The sequence below is a fragment of the Neophocaena asiaeorientalis genome, unplaced genomic scaffold (assembly GCF_003031525.2).
Source record: "Neophocaena asiaeorientalis asiaeorientalis breed wild unplaced genomic scaffold, Neophocaena_asiaeorientalis_V1.1 scaffold14, whole genome shotgun sequence".
Lineage (NCBI taxonomy): Eukaryota > Metazoa > Chordata > Mammalia > Artiodactyla > Phocoenidae > Neophocaena > Neophocaena asiaeorientalis.
Genome location: NW_020175192.1, coordinates 388,206 through 412,205, shown reverse-complemented (window position 1 = coordinate 412,205; position 24,000 = coordinate 388,206). Strand labels below are relative to the sequence as shown.

General features: G+C 36.5%; 1 protein-coding gene across 2 annotated transcripts in view; it reads left to right on the top strand.

Annotated features, from left to right (window-relative positions):
• Window positions 1-24,000, top strand: part of PSD3 (pleckstrin and Sec7 domain containing 3) — a 557,682-nt gene that overhangs the window by 274,072 nt on the left and 259,610 nt on the right. For both annotated transcript variants that reach the window (XM_024765145.1, XM_024765144.1), the window contains exon 9: window positions 19,457-19,546. In XM_024765145.1, coding sequence (XP_024620913.1) covers window positions 19,457-19,546 — 90 coding nt within the window. The remainder of the gene's footprint in view (window positions 1-19,456; window positions 19,547-24,000) is intronic.

Sequence of the window (24,000 nt, the reverse complement as noted above, 5' to 3'; positions counted from 1 at the left end):
GTGGTACAAAATGCTATAGGTGTTACATGTATTAATAATGCCAGACATCAAAATTAAAAGATAATGTGGAAAAGAAATTCATATTTATTTACAGGTGTAATGATTCATGCATTGATAACAAAGAAGCAGCAATAAGATTGCTTCATGGTAGCCTAGCCTGTACACTAATGAATAAATTGTTATAAAAATTTTATGGCATACAGCATTATAGTCATTTATAATATAGTATTAGAAACATTGCTACATTAAAAAAAAATCACTTCTCTGTGATGATAGGCTGTGAGCCATGTGGTTTGTCTGTGAGTTTTTTACAAATTGCTGCAAATCTCCAAAAAATTTTCCAGTGTATTTATTGAAAAAAATCCATGTGTAAGGGAACCCATGGAGCTCAAACTCATGTTGTTCAAGGGTCAGCTGTATAATACTACTTGGAGACCCCACTCTCACCAATGGATAGGTCATCCAACAGAGAATTAAAAAGGAAATAGTGGATTTGAACAACACTATAGATCAATTTGATCTGACAGACATATATAGAATATTCCATTAAACAGTAGCATGATACATATATATTTTTAAGCACACATGAAACATTTTCTAGGATCATGTTATGCACAAAACAAGTCTCAACAAATTGAAGATGATTATCAGGTATCTTTTCAGACCACAAAAGTATGAAACTAGATATCCATTAATAGGAGGAAAGCTGGAAAATTGACAAACACATGGAAATTAAACAACATACTTCTGAGCAACCAATGGATCAAAGAAGAAATTGAAAAGGAATGAAAAAGTATCTTGAGACAAACAAAAATGGAAACACAACATACCAAAGTGTATGGGATAGAGCAAAAGCAGTTCTAAGAACGAACTATAGCTATAAGAAAATAGGAATATCTCAAACAATCTAACATTACACCTCAAGGAACTAGAAGAAGAACAAAGTAAGCCAAAGTTAGCAGAAGGAAATAATAAAGAGTAGAGCTAAGATAAGAGCAGAAATAAATGAAGTGGAAAATAGGAAAACAATAGAAAAGATTAATAATACTAAGAGTTGGCTTTTTGAAACAAAATTCACAAACCTTTAGCTAGACTAACCAAGACAAAAAGAGGACTCAAATAAATAAAATTATAAACAAAAGAGGAGACATTACAACAGATAACACAGAAATACAAAGGATCATAAGAAACTACTGTGAACAATTATATGCCAATAAATTGGGCAACCTAGAAGAGAAATAAATTCTTAGAAACATATAACCTATCAAGACTGAATCAAAAATAAATAGAAAACCTGAACAGACCAATAATGTGTAAGGAGATTGAATCAACATCAAAAACCTCTCAACACAGAGAGGCCTAGCACCAGATGGTTTCACCGGTGAATTCAAATATTTAAAGAATAATTAATGCCAGTCCTTCTCAAACTCTTCCAAAAAATTCAAGAGGAGGTGGGACTCCTTCTAAACTCATTTTACAAGGCCAGCATTACCTTGGTACCCAAACCAGATAAAGACACTACAAGAAAATCACAAGACACTGATGAATATAAATGCAAAAAATTCTCAACAAAATACTAGCAGACTGAATTCAGCAGTACATTGTAAGGATCATACACCATGATCAAGTGCCTCATCCCTATGAGGCAAAAGTGTTTCAGCATACACAAGTCAATAATCATTAATAGACTGAAAGGTTAAAAATCATACAAATCATCTCAATAGATACAGAAAAAGCATTTGACAAAATTCATTATCCTTTCATGACAAAAATTCTCAATAAATTGGGTATAGAAATGTACCTCAACATAATAAAGCCCATACATGACAAGCCCACAGCTAACATCATACTCAGTGGTGAAATGTTGAAAGCTTTTCCTCTAAGGTCAGGAACAAAACAAGGGTTTCCATACTCTCCACTCCTATTCAGCTCAGTAATGGAAATCCTAGCCAGAGCAGTCAAGCAAAGAAAAGAAATAAAAAGCATCCAAATTGGAAAGGAAGAAGTAAAATTATTTCTTTTCTTAAATGATATAATCTTAAAGATAGAAAACCCTAAAGACTTCACACACAGAAAAAAAAAAAACTGTTAGAATACAATATACAAAAATCAGTGGGTGTTTCTGTACACTAAGGATGAATTCTCTGAAAAAGAAATAAAACAATCCCAGTCACAATGGCATCAAAAACAATAAAATACTTATGCATAAATTTAGCCAAAGAGATGAAAGATCTATACACTTAAAACTAAAAGACATTGAAGAAAGAAATTGAAGACACAAATGAATGGAAAGATGTCCCATGTTCATGGTTGGAAGAATTAATATTGTTAAAATATCCATACTACGCACAGCCATCTATAGATTCAGTGCAGTCACCATCAAAATTTTAATGGCATTTATTTTTTTTTAACAGAAATAGAGCAAACAACCCTAAAATTTGTATGGAACCTCAAAAGACCCCAAATGGCCAAAACAGTCTTGGGAAAGAACAACAAAGCCATATGCATCACACCTCCCAGATTTCAAATTATACTGCAAAGCTGTACTACTCAGAACAGTATGGTACTGGCATAAAAACAGACACATAGGCCAATTGTACAGAATTAAGATCCCAGAAATGAATCCACACATCTATATAATCAATTAATATTTGAAAATGTAGCTAAGAATGCTCAGTGGTGTAAAGATAGTCTCTTCATTGAATGGTGTTGGGAAAACTGGATAACCACATGCTAAAGAATGAAACTGGACCCTTATATCACTCACAAAATTAGCTTGAAATGGATTAAAGACTTGAATGTAAGACCTGAAGCTATAACTCTTAGAAGAAAACATAGGCAGTAAGCTCTTTGACATAGGTCTTGGCAGTGGTTTTTTGACTCTGACACCAAAAGCAAAAGCAATAAAAACAAAAATTAATAAATGGGACAACATCAAACTTAAAACCTTTTGCACCACAAAGGAAATCATCAACAAAAAGAATAGGCAACCTATGGAATGCGAGAAAGTATTTGTAAATTGTTTGTCTGCTAAGTGGTTAATGATCAAAATACATAAAGAGCTCATACAACTCACTAACAATAATAATAATCTGATTAAATGGGCAAAGAAACTGAATTTTTCCAAGGAAGATATACACATGGCCAACAGGTACATGAAAAGATGCTCATCATTATTAATCATCAGGGAAGTACAAATCAAAACCTCAGTGAGTTATTACCTCACAATGAGCTATCTCTTCACACCTGTTAGAATGGCTGTTCTCAGAAAGACAACAGTTAACGAGTGCTGGCAAGGATATGGAGAAAAGGGAGCCCTTGTGTACTTTTGGTGGGAATGTAACTTGATACAAGCCATATATGGAAAACAGTATGGAGGTTTCTCATAATTAAAATAGAACTACCATATAATCCAGCAGTCCCAGTTCTCAGTATATAGTCAAAGGAAACGAAATCACCATCTCTAAAAGATACCCATGCTCCTCTGTTCACTGCAGCGTTATTTACAATACCAAGGCATGAAAACAACTTAAGTGTCCATCTACGGATGAATGGGTAAAGAAAATGTGAGCTAGATAGGCAGGTAGGTAAGTAGATAGATAGATAGGCGCACAATGAAATATTATTCAGCCATAAAGTAGAAGGAAATCCTACTGTTGGTGACAACGTGGATGAACCTTGAGGGCATTATTCTAGTGAAATAAGAGAAAGACAAATATTGTATGATCTCATTTATATGTGGAATCTAAAAAGAAAATGCACACAAATAGAAACAGAGCAAATTGGTGGTTGCCAAGATCAGGTATGTGTGGGGAAAATGGGTGAAGCTTGTCAAAGGGTACAAACTTTAATTTATAAGATGGATTAGTTCTCAGGATCTAATAATGCACAGCATGATGACTACAGTTAACAGCACCGTATTCGGAAGTTGTCAAGATCTTCAAAGTTGTCACCACACACACAAACATGTAAATATATGGAGAGCTGTATGTGTTAATCTTACTGTGGCAGTCATTTTGCTATATGTACATATGCTGTATGTACATATGTTAAATCATTATGTTGGACACCTTAAGCTTATAGAATGTTATATGTCAATTATATCAATAAAGCTGGGAGAAAAGAAAGAAAACGCACTCATAGAAACAGAGAGTAGATAGGTGATTGCCAGGGGCTGCAGGGTGGAGGAAATAGGTAAAGGTGGTCAAAGCTTACAAACCTCCAGTTATAAGATGAATGTGTTCTGGAGATGGTGCAGCATGGTGACTACAGTTAACGATACTGTATTGTGTACTTGTAAGTTGCTAAGAGAGTAGATTTTTAAAGTTCTCATCACACACACACACCAAAGGTAACTATGTGAGGTGATAGATGTGTTAACTAACCTTACTGTGATCAATTTGCTATACATGTGTAGAAAAACATCACTTTGGACACCTTAAACTCACACAATGTTACATGTCGGCTATATCTCAGTAAAGCTGGTGGTGGGGGGGGGAAGAATTAAAGGGAGAAATAGACAATTTAACAACAATAGTTTGAGACTTCAGTACCCCACTTACAAATATCTTTAGAATAACTAGGCAGAAATCAACAAAGCACACTCTGTAGCACACTCCGCTCAGCAGCAGCAAAATATGTATTCGTTTCAAGTACACATGGAACTATTTTCCAAGATAGAGCAAAAACTAAGTCTCAGTAAGTTGAAAAGGAGTGAAAATATACAGAGTATGTTCACTGAGTACAATGGAATGGAATTATGTCATTAACAGTGAAATTTGTGGAAATTGAACAATACTGAATAACAATACTGAATACTGAATAACTATGGGCCAAAGATGAAATTCACAAGGGAAATTAAACAATACTCTGAGACAAATGAAAATTAAATGCAGCATAAAACGTATGAGATGCAGCTCAAGCATTGCTAAGTGGCATATTTGTTGCTGTAATCGCTTATATTTAAAAAGAAGAATGATCTCAAAGCAATAAAGTAGGCTTCCAGTATAAGAAACAAAAATAAAGCAAACTAAACCCAAAGAAATCAGAAGGAAGGAAGTAATTTCGAGAAGAAGCAAATAGAGAATAGAAAAACAATAAACATTTTAATGAAACTAGAAGTTTTTTCTTTGAAAGGTCAACAACATTGACAAATGTCTAGCTAGCCTGACCATGGGGGAAAAAAAGATTTAAATTACTAAAGTCAGTAATGAAAGAGGGTGTCAGCAATTGTATGTTAGCAAATTAGATTACCCAGGTGAAATGGACAGATTTCTAGAATGATAAATATTGTTGAAACTGAATCAAGAAGAAATAGAAAATCAAAGTATTTTTCAAAGTATTCTATGAGGACTGTATTACCCTGATACCAAAGCCAGTCAAAACTATCACAAGAAAACTAATATCCCTTATGAATAGCCCTTGTGAACATAGACACGAAATCCTTAAAAAAATAAAAAGGAAACCAAATCTAGCAATATATAAAAAGGACTATACATTATAACCATTTGAGATTTATTACGGGCATACAGGATTGGTTCAACATATGAAAATCAATCTAATCACCTTATTAATGGAATAAAAGAGAAAAGCCACATGATTATCTCAGTAAACACATAAGAAGCATTGCCAAAATCCAACACCATTTCATAACTAAAAAGAAAACATCTAATAAGCCAGGAATAAAAAGGAATTTCTTTAATTCTTGAAAATGAGCTCTATGAAAAACTCATAGCTAACATCATACTTTATGGGAAAGATGGAAAGCTGTCTCCAGATCAGAAACAAGACACGAATGTCTGCATTTGCCACTTCTTTGTAACATATTGAAGATTTTATCCAGGGTAATTAGTCAAGGAGAAAAATAAAACATATCAAGATAAGAAAGAAATAGGTCAAATTTTCTCTGTTTGCAGAAGACCTGATCTTTTATATAGAAAATCCTAAGGAATCTACAAAAAAAGAAGAAAAAATCCAAAAATGATTAGAATCTAAAAAACACATTCAGCAAGGCTATAGAATAAAAGTTGAATATACAAAGATCATTTGTATTGCTGATACTAGCAATGAGCAATATGAAAATGAAATTCATTTCATTTACAATATCAGTCAGAAATACTAAGATACTTAAGAATAAACTTAATATAAGATCAATACATTGACATTGAAAACTATATAACATTGTTGAAAGAAGCCAAATAAGTGGAAAGTAATTTCATGGTCATGGATTGGAAGGCTTAATGTTAAAGTGCCATACTCTCCAAAGTGATCTTAAGGTTGAACACAGCCATTGTCAAAATCCCAGCTGGCTTTTCTTCCCCCCCCCAGAAATTTGATAAGCTAATACTGAAATTCAATTACAATTCCTATCAAAATCCCAATGACATTTTTTGCAGAAATAGAAAAATTCATCCTAAAATTCATATGGAATCTCAGGGGACTGTGAATAGCCTAAACAGATTTGAAAAACAACAAAATTGGAGGACTCACACTTCCTGATTTCAAAACATATTACAAGTCTACAATAATCTAAAGAGTGTGACGTTGGCATAAAGACAGGCAATAGACAAATGGAATAGAATACAAAGCCCCCAAATAAACTCTTGCATATATGCTTTAACAGTCTTCAGCAAGGGTGCCAAGACTACTCAGTGGGGAAAGGTTAGTCTCTTCAACAAATGGTGCTGGGAATAAAGGATATCCACAAGCAAAAAAATGAAGTTGCACCCTTATACCATATAAAACATTAACTCAAAAGAGATTAAAGACCTAAATACAAGACCTAAAATTACAAAACTCCTAGAAGAAAACATAGAGAAAAAGCTTTATGACATTGGACTTGGCAGTGATTTCTTGGATCTGACACTCAATGCACAGGTAGCAAAATTTAAAATAGACAAATGGGGTTACATCAAACTTACAAGCTTTTGTACACCAAAGTACACAATCAACAAAGTGAAATGACAACCTACAGAATGAGATAAAATATTTGCAAGTCATATATCTGATGAGGAATTAATATCCAGAATATGTAATGAACTCCTACAACTCTACAACAACAACAAAAAATCAAATAACCCAATTAAAAAGAGGGCAAAGGCTTTGAATTAGACATTTACCTGAAGATATCATACATATAACCAAGAAGCATATGAAAAGATGCTCAACTTTCACTAATCATTGGAGAAATGCCAGTCAAAACTACCTCACACCCATTAGGATGGCTACTATAAAAAAAAAAAAAAAAGAGGTGGCAAGTACGTGGAGAAATTGGAACCCTTATACACTGTTGGTGGGATTGTAACATGGTGCAACCCTATGGAAAATAATACGGCAGTTCCTTAAAAAATTAGAAATACCACATGATGCCTCTATCCTATTTCTGGTTATATATCCAAACGATCTGAAAACAGGATCTCAAGGAGATGTTTGCACACCCATGTGCATAGCAGCACTTACAATAGTGCAGAAGTGGAACCCCCAAATGTCTACCAGTGGATGAATTGTTGAACAAAAATGTATACGTACAGTGAAATATTCAGCCTTAAAAAAGGAAGAACTTATGATGTATGCTACAACATGGATAAACTATGAGAACACTATGATTTCACTTTCATGAGTTACCTAAATATTCAGATTCATTAGAACAGAAAGTAGAATGATGGTTACCAGAAGCCTGGGGGAGAGAGAAAAGGTGAGTTATTTTTAAATTTTTTAAATTTTTTGTGGTACGCGGGCCTCTCACTGTTGTGGCCTCTCCCGTTGCGGAGCACAGGCTCCGGACGCGCAGGCTCGGTGGCCATGGCTTACGGGCCCAGCTGCTCCGCGGCATGTGGGATCTTCCTGGACCGGGGCACGAACCCGTGTCCCCTGCATCGGCAGGCGGATTCTCAATCACTGCGCCACCAGGGAAGCCTGGTGAGTTGTTTTTTAAATGAGTATAGAGTTTAAGATTTGCAAGATGAAGGAGTTCTGGAAATCTGTTTCACAGCAGTGTGAATATACATAACCCTACTGAACCCTGCACGTAAAAATCATTAAGATGCTTAATTGTTCATGTGGTTTTCTTAACCATATCAAAAAGAATGCAGAGGTGTAAATAACTTACTACAAATGTACAAGAATCAAGAGAGTATTATACTGGCATCAAACCAAACATCTAGATCAGTGCAATAGAATTATGAGTTCAGAAGTAAACCCTTATATTTACAGTCTTTTGATTTTTGACAAGGATGCCAAGGCCACTCAGTGGAGAAAGAATACATATGGTGCTGGGACAACCGTATAGCACATGCAAAAGAATGAGGTTGGATTTGTCTTCCCTACCTTGTACAAAAATTAACGCAAGGGCTTCCCTGGTGGCGCAGTGGTTGAGAGTCCACCTGCCAATGCAGGGGACACGGGTTCGTGCCCCAGTCCGGGAAGATCCCACATGCCACGGAGTGGCTGGGCCCATGAGCCATGGCCACTGAGTCTGCGCGTCCGGAGCCTGTGCTCCACAATGGGAGAGGCCACAACAGCGAGAGGCCCGCGTACTGCAAAAAAAAAAAAAAAAATTAACGCAAAATGGATCAAATATCTAAATGTAAGAGCTAACAGTATAAAATCTTTTAGAAAACATAGGAGTAAATCTTTGTGACTTTGAATTAGACAATAATTTGTTGCATTTGACACCAAAAGCACAAGAAACAAAAGAAAAAATAGATAAATTGAATATCATATAGGTTAAAAATTTTCTCTGCTTCAAAGAACACCATCAAGTGAAAAGACAACTCTCATAATAAGAGACAGTATTTGTGAAGTGTGTATATGATAATGAGCTTGTATCCAGAATATATAAAGGACACTTACAACTCAACAATAAAACACAAGTAATAAGAAAAGGGCAAAGGATATGAATATGCATTTCTCCAAAGAATATATACAAATGGCCAATAAGTGCATGAATGGATGCTGAACATCATTAGTCATTAGGGAAATGCAAATCAGAACCAGAAGATACCAGTTCACACCCACTAGGTTGCCTAAGATAAAAAGGGGAGGTAAGTGTTAGTAAGGATGTAGAGAAATTGAAACTCTCATACACTTCTAGTGGGAATATAAACTGGTGCCATCAGTTTCTCAAATGATTAAACATAGAGTTACCATATGACCCAGCAATCCCACTCCTGAGTTATACACATAGAGGAATGAAAACATGTCCACACAAAAACTTGTACACAAATATTTTTAGCTACATTATAATAACCAAAATTTGGAAACAGTCCAAGTATCTACCAACTTCTGAATGGATAAACAAAATTTAGTATATTTATACAATGGAATATTATTTGGCAATTTAAAAAGTTAAATACTGATTAATGCTACAGTATGGGTGAACCTTGAAAACGTTATGCTAAATGAAAGAAGCCAGTCATGAAAGACCACATTTTGTATGATTCCATTTATGTGAAATGTTCTGCATAGGCAACTCCATAGGGTTTAGTAAATAAAAAGTTTGTCAGTGGTTGCCAGGAGATGGGTAGTGGTGATGGGAAGAGAGATTTGGGGAGTGACTACTGATGGATATGAGGCAGCTTTTTGGGGTGAAGAACATGTTCTGAATTTAGGTAGTGGTGATGGTCATACAACTTTATCAGTATACGAAGAATTATTAAATTATATAGCTCAAAAGGGTGAATGTTATATGAATTATATTTTAATAAAGCTGGTATTTTTTAAAAAGTTATAGTAAGTTGACACTCCATCATATTAAAAAAACCCTCTTTTTTGCTCCTTGCCCACTTTTGCATAGTTTTATTTTTATGTTTTTATATTTCAGTCTTTTATTGATATTGTTTTATTTGATACTTATTTTAACAAAAATTATGTAAGTTGAAATGAGAGTTTCAATTTCTTATGGCTAAAATACTTCAGGTGTTTAAATATAAATCATTCTAAAAGAAATTTTTATCATTATTTGCAATGCAAAATTGATTAAAAGCAGGTAATGTTACAAGTATTTGAATTCACCAAATCATATATTAAAAAACATTTTTGTTCTTAACTGATGATTAAATTACGTCCTCCTTTAATTTTTTTAAAAGCAAAGAACTGGAATCACCTGACATGGAAAATAATTTTTTACCTGGTCATTATTCATTCATTTTCTTAAATCCTTGAAACATATCCCAAAAAAGCATTGCAAGTCATATCAAAATGACTGTTGATTATACTTGTTACGTTTTACCTTGGGGCACGTTGTTTGATCTGATATACTAGATAAGGATTGGGAAAATTGAGACATTGCTTTTTCAAGACATTTTCTTTTTCAATATAATGTTATTTTCTATTCTGTTGTCTATTTCAGTATAGTGTATTTTCCATTAAAGTTCCTTTCTGTGCTTTAAATTTTCATCAAAACTTAGGACTGCAAATGCAATTTATTCAAATTATAGGAATTATCTACCAAATACATTTAATTGGCAAAGCTAGTTATCATTGTAAAAACATTCATCCAGTCTTTCATGTAAGTGTGACTATATGCCCTCTTTGCTGATGGAAGAGGCAAAGTTTTTAACAAAAGTTATTTACACGTTCACTATAATTAATTAGGTAGCACATGTTGGCCAGATTGTTCCATGTTGTAAGGCAGAAGGGCAGTTGTGAAAGGAGAAGTGGGAAGCGATTACTTTTTTTTTTTTTAACATCTTTTTTGGAGTTTAATTGCTTTACAATGGTGTGTTAGTTTCTGCTTTATAACAAAGTGAATCAGCTATACATATACATATACCCCATATCTCCTCCCCTTTGCGTCTCCCTCCCACCTTCCCTATCCCACCCCTCTAGGTGCTCACAAAGCACCAAGCTGATCGCCCTGTGCTATGTGGCTGCTTCCCACTAGCTATCTATTTTACATTTGGTAGTGTATATATGTCCATGCCACTCTCTCGCTTCGTCCCAGCTTACCCTTCCCCCTCCCCATGTCCTCAAGTCCATTCTCTACATCTGCATTTTTATTCCTGTCCTGCCCCTAGGTTCTAGAGAACCTTTTTTTGTTTTTGTATTTTAGATTCCATATATATTTGTTAGCATATGGCATTTGTTTTTCTCTTTCTGACTTACTTGACTCTGTATGACAGACTCTTAAGTTCATCCACCTCACTACAAATAACTCAATTTCGTTTCTTTTTATGGCTGAGTAGTATTCCATTGTATATATGTGCCACATTTTCTTTATCCATTCGTCTGTCGATGGACACTTACATTGCTTCCATATCCTGGCTATTGTAAATAGTGCTGCAATGAACATTATGGTACATGCCTTTTTTGAATTATGGTTTTCTCAGGGTATATGCCCAGTAGTGGGATTGCTGGGTCATATGGTAGTTCTATTTTTAGTTTTTAAAGGAACCTCCATAATGTTCTCCACAGTGGTTGTATCAGTTTACATTCCCACCAACAGTGCAAGAGGGTTACCTTTTCTCCACACCATCTCCAGCATTTATTGTTTCTAGATTTTTTGATGATGGCCATTCTAACTGGTATAAGGTGATACCTCATCGTAGTTTTGATTTGCATTTTTCTAATGATTAGTGATGATGAGCATCCTTTCATGTGTTTGTTGGCAATCTGTATGTCTTCTTTGGAGAAATGTCTATTTAGGTCTTCTGCCCATTTTTGGATTGGGTTGTTTGTTTTTCTGGTATTGAGCTGCATGAGCTGCTTGTAAATTTTGGAGAGTAATCCTTTGTCAGTTGCTTCATTTGCAAAAATTTTTTCCCATTCTGAGGGCTGTCTTTTTGTCTTGTTTATGTTTTCATTTGCTGTGCAAAAGCTTTGACTTTCATTAGGTCCCATTTGTTTATTTTTGTTTTTATTTCCATTTCTCTAGGAGGTGGGTCAAAAAGGATCTTGCTGTGATTTATGTCATAGAGGCATCTGCCTATCTTTTCCTCTAAGAGTTTTATAGCTTCTGGCCTTACATTTAGGTCCTAATCCATTTCGAGTTTATTTTTGTGTATGGTGTTAGGGAGTATTCTAATTTCATTCTTTTACATGTAACTGTCCATTTTCCCATCAGCACTTATTGAAGAGGCTGTCTTTTCTCCATGGTATATTCTTGCCTCCTTTATCAAAAATAAGGTGAGCATATGTGCGTGGGATTATCTCTGGGCTTTCTATCCTGTTCCATTGATCTATGTCTCTGTTTTTGTGCCAGTACTATACTGTGTTGATTACTGTAGCTTTGTAGTGTGGTCTGAAGTCTGGGAGCCTGATTCCTCCAGCTCTGTTTGTCTTTCTCAAGATTGCTTTGGCTATTCAGGGTCGTTTGTGTTTTCATATAAACTGTGAAAGTTTTTGTTCTGGTTCTGTAAAAAATGCCATTGGTAGTTTGATAGGGATTGCATTGAATCTGTAGATTGCTTTGGGTAGTATAGTCATTTTCACAATGTTGATTCTTCCAATTCAAGAACATGGTATATCTCTCCATCTGTTTGTATCATCTTTAATTTCTTTCATCAGTGTCTTATAGTTTTGTGCATACAGGTCTTTTGGCTTTTTGTGTAGGTTTATTTCTAGGTATTCTATACTCTTTGTTGCAGTGGTAAATGGGAGTGTTTCCTTAATTTCTCATTCAGATTTTTCATCTTTAGTGTATTAGAATGCAAGGCATTTCTGTGCATTAATTTTGTATCCTGCTACTTTCCCAAATTCTTTGATTAGCTCTAGTAGTTTTCTGGTGGCATCTTTAGGATTCTCTATGTATAGTATTATGTCATCTGCAAACAATGACAGCTTTGTTTCCTCTTTTCAGATTTGGATTCCTTTTATTTCTTTTTCTTCTCTGATTGCTATGGCTAAAATTTCTAAAACTATGTTGAATAATAGTGGTGAGAGTGGCCAGCCTTGTCTTGTTCTGATCTTAGAGGAAATGATTTCAGTTTTTCACTATTGAGAACGATGTTGGCTGTGGGCTTGTCATATATGGCCTTTATTATGTTGAGATAACTTCCCTCTGTGCCTACTTTCTGGAGAGTTTTTATCATAAATGGGTGTTGAATTTTGTTGAAAGCTTTTTCTGCATCTATTGAGATGATCATATGGTTTTTCTCCTTCAATTTGTTAATATGGTTTATCACATTGATCGATTTGCATATACTGAAGAATCCTTGCATTCCTGGGATAAACCCCACTTGATCATGGTGTATGATCTTTTTAATGTGCAGTTGGATTCTGTTTGCTCATATTTTGTTGAGAATTTTTGCATCTATGTTCATCAGTGATACTGACCTTTAGTTTTCTTTCTTTGTGACATCTTTGTCTAGTTTTGGTATCAGGGTGATGGTGGCCCCGTAGGATAAGTTTGGGAGTGTTCCTCCCTCTGCTATATTTTGGAAGAGTTTGAGAAGGATAGGTGTTAGCTCTCCTCTAAATGTTTGATAGAATTTGCCTGTGAAGCCGTCTGGTCCTGGGCCTTTGTTTTTTGGAAGATTTTTAATCACAGTTTCAATTTCAGTGCTTGTGATTGGTCTGTTCACATTTTCTATTTAGTCCTGGTTCAGTTCCGGAAGGTTGTGCCCTTCTAAGAACTTGTCCATTTCTTCCAGGTTATCTATTTTACTGGCATATAGTTGCTTGTAATCGCTCATGATCCTTTGTATTTCTACAGTGTCAGTTGTTACTTCTCCTTTTTACTTTGAATTCTACTGATTTGAGTCTTCTCCCTTCTTTTCTTGATGAGTCTGGCTAATGGTTTATCAATTTTGTTTATCTTCTCAAAGAACCAGCTTTTCGTTTCATTGTTGTTTGCTATTGTTTCCTTCGTTTCTTTTTCAGTTATTTCTGATCTGACCTTTATGAGTTCTTTCTTTCTGCTAACGTTGGGGTTTTTTTTTGTTTTTCTTTCTCTAATTGCTTTAGGTGTTAAGGTTAGGTTGTTCATTTGAGATGTTTGTTGTTTCCTGAGGTAGGATTGTATTGCTATAAACTTCCCTCTTAGAACTGCTTTTGCTGTATCCCATAGTTTTTGGGTCATCGTGTTTTCACTGTGATTTGTTTCTAGATATTTTTTGATTTCCTCTTTGATTTCTTCAGTGATCTCTTGGTTATTTAGTAGTGTATTCTTTAGCCTCCATGTGTTTGTATTTTTTACAGATTTTTTCCTGTAATTAATATCTAGTTTCATAGCATTCAATCGGAAAAGATACTTGATAAGATTTGAATTTTCTTAAATTTACCAAGACTTGATTTGTGACCCAAGTTATGATCTATCCTGGAGAATGTTCCATGAACACTTGAAAAGAAAGCGTATTCTGTTGTTTTGGGATGGAATGTCCTATAAATATCAATTAAGTCCATCTTGTTTAATCTATCATTTAAAACTTGTGTTTCCTTATTTATTTTCATTTTGGATGATCTGTCCATTGGTGAGAGTGGAGTGTTAAAGTCCCCTACTATGGTTGTGTTACTGTCAATTTCCCCTTGTGTATTAAAGTGCTCCTCTGTTGGGTGCATAAATATTTACAATTGTTATATCTTCTTGGATTGATCCCTTGATCATTATGTAGTGTCCTTTTTTGTGTCCTGTAATAGTCTTTTTTTTAAAGTCTATTTTGTCTGATATGGGAATTGGTACTCCAACATTATTTTGATTTCCATTTGCATGGAATATCTTTTTCCATCCCCTCACTTTCAGTCTGTATGTTTCCTTAGGTCTGAAGTGGGTCTCTTGTAGACAGCATATATATGGGTCTTGTTTTTATATCCATTCCACCAGTCTGTGTCTTTTGGTTGGAGAATTTAATCCATTTACATTTAAGGGAGTTATCAGTGTGTATGTTCCTATTACTATTTTCTTAATTTGGGGGGGGTTGTTATTGTAGGTTTTTTCATTCTCCTGTGTTTCCTGCCTAGAGAAGTTCCTTTAGCATTTGTTGTAAAGCTGGTTTGGTTGTGCTGAATTCTCTTAGCTTTTGCTTGTCTGTAAATGTTTTAATTTCTCTGTCGAATCTTGCTGGGTAGAGTAATCTTGGTTGTACATTTTTCCCTTTCATTGCTTTAAATATGTCCTTCCACTCCCTTCTGGCTTGCAGAGTTTATGCTGAAAGATCAGCTGTTAACCTTATGGGGATTCCCTTGTATTTTATTTGTTATTTTTCCCTTGCTACTTTTAATATTTTTTCTTTGTATTTAATTTTTGATAGTTTGATTAATATCTGTCTTGGGTTGTTTCTCCTTAGATTTATCCTGTGTGGGACTCTCTGTACTTCCTGGACTTGATTGAGTATTCCCTTTTCCATATTAGGGAAGTTTTCAACTTTAATCTCTTCTAGTATTTTCTCAGTGCCTTTCTTTTTCTCTTCTTCTTCTGGGACCCCTATAATTCAAATGTTGGTGCATTTAATATTGTCCCAGAGGTCTCTGAGCCTGTCCTCAATTCTTTTCATTCTTTTTTCTTTATTATGCTCTGTGGTAGTTATTTCCACTATTTTATCTTCCAGGTCACTTATCCATTTTTCTACCTCAGTTATTCTGCTATTGATTCCTTCTAGAGAATTTTTAATTTCATTTATTGTGTTGTTCATCATTGTTTGTTTGCTGTTTAGTTCTTCTAGGTCCTTGTTAAACTTTTCTTGTATTTCCTCCATTGTATTTCCAAGATTTTGGATCATCTTTACTATCATTATTCTGACTTCTTTTTCAGGTAGACTGCCTGTTTTCTCTTCATTTGTTTGGTCTAGTGGGTTTTTAACCTTGCTCTATGATCTGCTGTGTGTTTCTCTTCCTATTTTGCTTACCTTACTGCATTTGGCGTCTCCTTTTCGCAGGCCACAGGTCCATAGTTCCCGTTGTTTTTGGTGTCTGCTCCCAGTGGCTAAGGTTGGTTCAGTGGGTTGTGTAGCCTTCCTGGTGGAGGGCACTGGTGCCTGTTTTCTGGTGGATGAGGTTGGATCTTGTCCTTCTGGTAGGCAGGACCGCATCCAGCAGTGTGTTTTGGGGTGTCTGTGACCTTACTATGATTTTAGGCAGCCTCTCTGCTAATGCGTGGGGTTGTGTTCCATCTTGTTAGTTTTTTGGCATAGGGTTTCCAGCACTGTAGCTTGCTGGTCGTTGAGTGCAGCTGGGTCTTAGCATTGAGATGGAGATCTCTGGGAGAGCTTTCACTGTTTGATATTACGTGTGGTCGGGAGGTCTCTGGTGGACCAGTGTCCTGAGGTCAGCTCTCCCACCTCAGAGGCACAGGCCTGACACGTGCCTGGAGCACCAAGACCCTGTCAGCTGCACGGCTCAGAAGAAAAGAGAGAGAAAAAGAAAGAAAGGAAGGGAGGGAGAGAGGAAGGAAGGAAGATAGGAAGGAAGGAAGGAGGAAGGAAGGAAGGAAGGAAGGAAGGAAGGAAGGAAGGATAAAATCGTTATTAAAATTAAAAAATTATTAAAAAATTAAAAATAATAAAAAAGAAAGAAAGAGCAACCAAACTAAAAAACAAATCCACCAATGATAACAAGCTCTAAAAGCTATACTAAAAAAAACAAAAAATAGCAAAATAAAAAAAACTGACGGACAGATCCCTAGGACAAATGGTAAAAGCAATGTTATATAGACAAAAAGCACACAAAAAAGCATACACATACACACTCAGAAAAAGAGAAAAAGGAAAAAAAATATATCTATGTATATAAAAAAGCAAGAGATTAACTAAATGAATAAATATATCAATGATAATAAAGTCTAAATACTAAACAAAGGTAAACAAACCAGAAACAAATTAGATGTAGAAAGCAAACCCCAAGTCTACAGTTGCTCCCAAAGTCCACCCCCCTTAATTTGGGATGACTCGTTGTTTATTCAGGTATTCCACAGATGCAGGGTACATCAAGTTGACTGTGGAGATTTAATCCTCTGCTCCTGAGGCTGCTGGGAGAGATTTCCCTTCCTCTTCTTTCTTTGCACAGCTCCTGGGGTTCAGCTTTGGATTTATCCCTGCCTCTTTGTGTAGGTTGCCTGAGGGCATCTCTTGTTCGCTCAGACAGGGCAGGGTTAAAGGAGCAGCTGATTTGGGGGCTCTGGCTCACTTAGGCTGGGGGGAGGGAGAGGTATGGAATGCGGGGTGAGCCTGTGGCAGCAGAGGCCAGCGTGACGTTGCACCAGCCTCAGGCACGCTGTGTGTTCTCCTGGGGAAGTTGTCCCTGCTTCACGGGATCATGGCAGTGGTGGGCTGTACAGGCTCCCAGGAGGGGAGGTGTGGATAGTGACTTGTGCTTGCACACAGGCTTCTTGGTGGCTGCAGCAGCAGCCTTAGCGTTTCTTGCCCGTCTCTAGTGTCCGCGCTGATAGCCGCGGCTCATGCCCGTCTCTGGAGCTCATTTAGGGGGTGCTCTGAATCCCCTTTCCTCGCACCCCCCCAAACAATGATCTCTTTCCTCTTAGGCAGGTCCAGAATTTTTCCTGGACTCCCTCCCTGCTAGCTGTGGTGCAGTAGCCCCCTTCAGGCTGTGTTCATGCAGCCAGCCCCAGTCCTCTCCCTGGGGACTGACCTCTGAAGCCTGAGCCTCAGTTCCCAGCCCCCATCTGTCCTGGCTGGTGGGTGAGCAGAGAAGCCTCTCGGGCTGGTGAGTGCCAGTCGGCACTGATCCTCTGTGCGGGAATCTCTCCACTTTGCCCTCCGCACCCCTGTGGCTGCGCTCTCCTCCGTGGCTCTGAAGCTTCCCCCTCCCCACCCAACCCCTGTCTCCACCTGCGAAGGGGCTTAGGGGCTTCCTAGTGTGTGGAAACTTTTCCTCCTTCACAGCTTCCTCCCCGAGGGGCAGGTCCCATCCCTATTCTTTTGTCTCTGTTTTTTCTTTTGCCCTACCCAGGTACGTGGGGAGTTTCTTGCCTTTTGGGAGGTCTGAGGTCTTCTGCCAGCCTTCAGTAGGTGTTCTGTAGGAGTTGTTCCACATGTAGATGTATTTCTGATGTATTTGTGGGGAGGAAGGTGATCTCCACGTCTTAACTCCTCCACCATCTTGAAGGACTCTCTGGGAAGCGATTACGTTTAAGACACACAGGTGAATCTGTTCTCAGGCAGATTTGTATTTTTTAAGTTCTGTATAAATACTCCCTTAAAACTATCTATGGTTTTGCATTCCTTTTAAAGTCTTTGTCTCCAGAAATATTCTCCACCAACTTGAAGAATACTGTTCTACCCTATTCTTATTCTTTTATGCATAAAATAGCCTTGCAGAGCATGCCTTTTATTCATACGTGTATTGTGTGCAGGGATGTTACTATGTTGGTGAACTTTGTGTTCAAGTGAACTTGACCACCCCACTTGACCACATTTACCAGAAACTCCCTGCCTGTGCATTTGTGTTCTATCAACACATCCCTCTCCTGCACGCGTGATGGGTTTCTGTTGGTGCCCATATTCAACCTCAGAATACTTTACAACTGGCAACTTATACTAGTTGATCGGAGCTGGCATTGGAGGCAATTCTCTGTCCTAGCAATTTTATTAGTTTTCTCAGTCAGCACACTTGTATCTTTTCTCTTTTTACAGTTCAGATTTTTAAATTTTTATTAATGAGGTTTTCTTTGGTTAAACTTATTATCCTTAAGTCAGATTGGAAATGTGTTTGTAGACAGTCCTCCATGGGTCTCTTGCCTTTCTTATATTTTGTGAACTGAAGTTTGGTTGCCTTTGATCTGGTTTGTTTTTTCAGTGTAATTCCTATAGTGAGCAGTATTGGAAGACTTAGTGATTCCCAGAGCAATGGTTAGATTTGCATATGACCTTGGAAGATAAGAGCTGGTTTCTCACTTTAGAGCAAACGGGTAGGTATGGTTACTGCCCCACTGCAGGGATTCATGTTCCCAAATCTCAGGGTTTCTGCTGTGTGTGTGCAGGTGTCAGCTGGCCCCACTTAAGTTGCTCTGTGAAAATTGGGACTCAGGGAACTGGAGCAAGAAAACACTGGGATTCTGTCCACTTCTGTTGTTGTGATAAATTCCTGTGGCCCTGCTTCTGACTGTATTCAGCAGGTTGTGATAGACTAACTTGTTAGCTTGAAGTAGTAGGCCAAAATCTCAGGTCCTTCATCGTTCTTGGCAATAGGTAGGAAATACAAATAAAGAAGCAAATAAATAGCTATCAGAGTTCAGTTCAGAAATGTCATTTTATTCATGTTTTTCCTTTAAAAACTACATTATATATTATTTTTATAAAAGTAGCATAGATTTTTCAGATTTTATCTTAGGCTAAAATAAAGCTTTAACATAATTTTGCTATTCATATTTAATGACAGTTTTAAAAGCATAATAAGCCATCTGTTTTTTCATATGCATATAAACTTGTATGTATATATATGCATATATTGGGGGGTGTGTGTTTGGTTTTGAAAAACCAAATCAGTCTTGCTTTGCTTTATCACATTTTCAAGAAATAATCTTAATTCCACATATGCCATCATGATGTATTATTTGCCTCTATTCCAGAATATTGGAAAGAAGATGACCTGCCAAGAGTTCATTGCAAACCTCCAAGGGGTAGATGAGGGTGGTGATTTCTCCAAGGATCTACTGAAAGTAAGCATTGAAATACTGGTATTTATTTATTCATATATTGAAGTATAGGTGATTTACAATATTATATTAGTTTCAGATTATGTTCAGATATACAACATAATGATTCAATATTTTATAGATTATACTTCATTTAAAGTTATTATAAAATATTGACTATATTTCCTTTGCTGCACCATATATTCTTATAACATTATTTTTATGCTTAGTAGTTTGTACCTCTTAATCCCCTACCCTTAAATACTGGTTTTTAAAATATGCTTATATTTTCTACCTACCTTTTAATCTAAAATAGGCTAAGATCACTTAAGTACTTTGTTTTTTTCTTTTAGTTTTATTGGTGATGTTTCTGTTGGGCATTGTCCTTGATGCGTCAGACTGCAAAGTACCCTTTGATTAATAATTCCTATAAGTCCACATTGTAATTGATAATACTGAGATAATAAGTAGATTTGGAATAACTGCTGATACAAATAGTGGGCATTTTTTGATTTACGTGACTGTCAGAACTTGAGAAAGATCACAAAGGTATATTCCTTATGGAAACAAAAAACATTTGTAGACACTAAAGGAAGGAGTTCTGACTCTTCAGTTCCTAGTCAGAAATCCACTCAGGTCATCTCTGGAAAGAGATTAAATTAAATCTGAGTAATTGTAGATTTCCTGAATTATTTGCACTCAGCTTTATTATTGGTAACAATTAGCATCTTTTCCCCTCTAGTCAGATTGTTTTCTAGGAGACAGAAACGTCATCTTTGGAATTCATAGCATCCTGCAGCAGTATAAATGAGATGTGCATTTGATCAAGTGATTGATAATGGATATGAATATTTTAGAAGTTCAGGATAAGATGTGTATGTTGAGAATGTGATTTTTACAGATTTCTGTTTGATTCTAACTTTCTTTTTAAAAACTTTGTACACATGTATATTTCTTTTGGATTCAGTTATTTTGACTGAATTTGCTAAGAAGGGCAGCACATTTGAATCATGGTATAATATGGAAATGTACCAGCTGAAAGATAAGTCCTTTATTATGTTTTTTTGTGAGTTTTAAACTACATAATATGTAGAATCAAGTTCTGCCAGATTTGGAAAGACATATATACTTTGAAAAATGAAAGAAGGTGTAAAAATGGTATTATGAGATTCCAAGTCTTACTGGCTTTAATTGCAGCTCATTAAAAAATTATATTATGAAAAAAGCAGGAAGAAATGTATCTTCAGCTTACTATATAAGGAAGGTATTTTTTAAGCCTTTTCTTTATAGAATAAATGCTGCCGTTTCTGAAGCTACAATTCCAAATGGGAATGGGAAGTAAAAGGTATTGGATTGAGACTTAATAAATATGTTCTGTGCATCCATGGAAGTTATACAGTAGACACACGTTAACAGGTCCTTTTTCAGTCTAGTGGTACTAGCATGGAAAATAACAGTCTTTCTAGGAGAGGATTTGTGAGGCTTTTATCAAGTTATGTCAGAAATGAAAATTGACAGGTATAATTTTTACAGTGAAGCTCTTGGACTTTAGTGGTAGGCTTATGGTAACGTTTGTGACTGTGGGTACGTAGTGGGCAGATTTAGAGCATGTTTGATGGAGCTTTCTGAACCAAATGTAGTTAATGTACAGTGCAGTGGCTACCATTCTCCTTGGGGTAAACATGTTCTTTGATTTAGTCAGTGAAGAATTTGCTGGCTGATTTGTCACAGTTGTACAGTTTGAGATCACGTTTACAAATCTCAGGGAAAAATATGTGTTATACTGTTCTTTATTTACTGTGTGGGAAGATGACAGTGAAGTGACACTGAAAATGACAGTGGCATTTAGCATGGAAATTGTCAAGTAAAATATTGATTCCTTTTTATAACAAACCCCAGCCACTCACCCATCCAAGAGGAGAGTTTTCCATTTCAGTAGGAATCTGGATTTTATTGCAGTTTCTTCAAACCGTTGGTTTCATTTCACTCTTCTGTGTGGCCAGCCCTCTTCCCTTCTCCTTCTCCCTTTCCCTCCCTTTCTGCCTCCCTCTTTCTTCCTCTCTGTTTCTCTTTACTTCTGTCTTTTCCTTTCTCCTTTGTTTTCTCTTTGTCTCTTTCATATCTTTCTTTCTCTTCTCCCCTCCTACCAAAACTCTCTCTCTCTCTTTCAATAGCTAACTCTTCATTCCTTGTTGAGATAAATTATTGGGTGGAATATTAATTGGCATTTAGGGGGACAACATTATACACATGGCACACAGACAGATACATACGTACAGATAAACACAAACACGTTTGGTATCATCTTACAGGTTCTGACTAACCCCTTTCTGTCTTCTGCCACCCCCTCCCCAACTTAAAAAATTACAGGCATGTCCTACATGCAGTTTAATTTATGACGTAAGATATTTAAAGTCACATGGATCAAACCAATAAATGGTTATTGCTACATATTGACCTTATTACTTTTGGATTTCTTTGGATCAAGAGTAGCATTTGGATTTATGTCTGTTGTTCAGATTTCTTTAGACCAGAAGTAACATTTCGACTTACGTCTGTTCAGTGTGGTTGCGTAGTCAGGAATATTTATTGAAGGTCCACTGTGTGTTCAGGTGTGGACTTGGAGAACGTGTCAGAACCAAATGGGCCCCTGTCCTCAGAGATCATAAACTACTGAAAATGATGGAGGGTCCTTTCTCCCTTAACATGGACAGTTATTCCATATTAAAATAAAAATATAAACTGAATTCTGCTGTTGTCAATGGAAATGGTTACAGAAAAATAGACCTTAACGTACTTAAAGGTATGCACAATGAGGAACTTGTTTCAAGCCTTCAAATTCAGAGACTTGAGTTAATATTTTGCTTTAAATTTGCCTTAAGGTACATGAAAAGGATAGATAATGGTATATTGAGCCCTTTTTACAATTTACAATTCCACTGCTGTTTCCCTTTTCACTCAAATGACCTAAAACAGATACATGAGTATATGAGTGCTTTGTGCAAATAAGAGTTCTCCCCCGACAAGTTGCTTAGAGCATAAGTTATAGATCTCTATGGTATAAAATGGAAGAAGTTGGGTACCAAAAGACAACCAGTGATAGAATATTATTTAGGTTCTTTAAACTTGAAACTGGCTGGGAGGATGTGATGTTTGAGATGGGTCTTCATTTGAAAAATAGGTACAGTTTTAGTAGGAGACTTATTTTGATTTTTATTTAGGTTAATATTCCACTTCATCTCCCCCCCGCCCATTTCCTCTCCATAGACATTAATGTTCTTTCTTTCTTTCTCATAAGCACCCCTGACTATTTCCTCACCAAATCAAGACCAAACTATGCCAAACCATCTGGCGTGTTTTATGGCTCCACAGGGCCTCCCCATCCCAATGCTTGGATGTGGTTTGCCTTCAGGCATCATTGGGGATGAGGTGGAAAAAGTTCTGATAGATTTAATAGGACATCCCTAAAACTCTAATAAAAATCTTCAGGACATAAATAGAAGGGGATGAGAATGTGAAATGTGGGCCAGCTCTGGGTTGCAGGCTGAACTTCCTGAGAGACATGAAAGCTTGAGGATTATGACTATGGTCTTGGGAACTGTACGACTGGGTTCCAGTCCCAGCTCCTCTCTCTGATTAGCCCAGTGATTGTGAGCAAATTCACTTAAACTTTGTCTCTTGATTTCGTCATCTATGAAACGGGTGGTTTTATTAGCACCCACCTCATCTAGTTGTTTTAATAATTGAATGAGTTAATAATATATAAACTCTTTAGAGACCTAGCATGTGTTAGGTATTATAAGTTTATATTTTTAATATTACTTTATTCTTTACCTATCTCAAAGTGGACTGGACAAGGACTCCACCCCTTCCTGTGAGTATTTGGATCCAAGGTGTTTTACATGTCCTAGGGTTGAGTGGGATTAGTGTCAGTAGACAAGACCTCTATCCCCCATCCCTTTTCAGCCTAAACACACACACATCATCCTGGTCTTTAACAGGAAGCATTTGTGACCTTGACTTTGAGCATTGCCTCCTTTTGTGGTAAGATTTTTAATCCTCGTCATTTATGGCTTCCTTTCTTTCTAAAGACTTGTTGGTTCCAAAGAATGGCCATTGAAATCCTTCATGGGAGGCATTGTTCAGTGAAGTCTGTCTTGACATTCTGTAGGCACCTGACAATGAACCTTGGTTAACCCTATGTTTTCTGCCTTTTTACCTTGTTAGCAACAGTGCCTTTCTCTTGCACCTTATCCCTCTTGGAACATTTTTATATCTTAGGTTTGGTTTGGGTCTTGGATGCTGCAACAGTGGAGAGACTAAGGAGAGTTTGGAATTAAACTGGTCCTGAGATCATGAAGAACCTTTGAGGAAGCAAATAAGTTCTGGTCCTCTTAAAGATCCCAAGAAAATCCTGGGATATTAATGGGGATGTGAATTATTTGAAGTGACTTCAAATCCCTGGGGAAGAAGTGTTG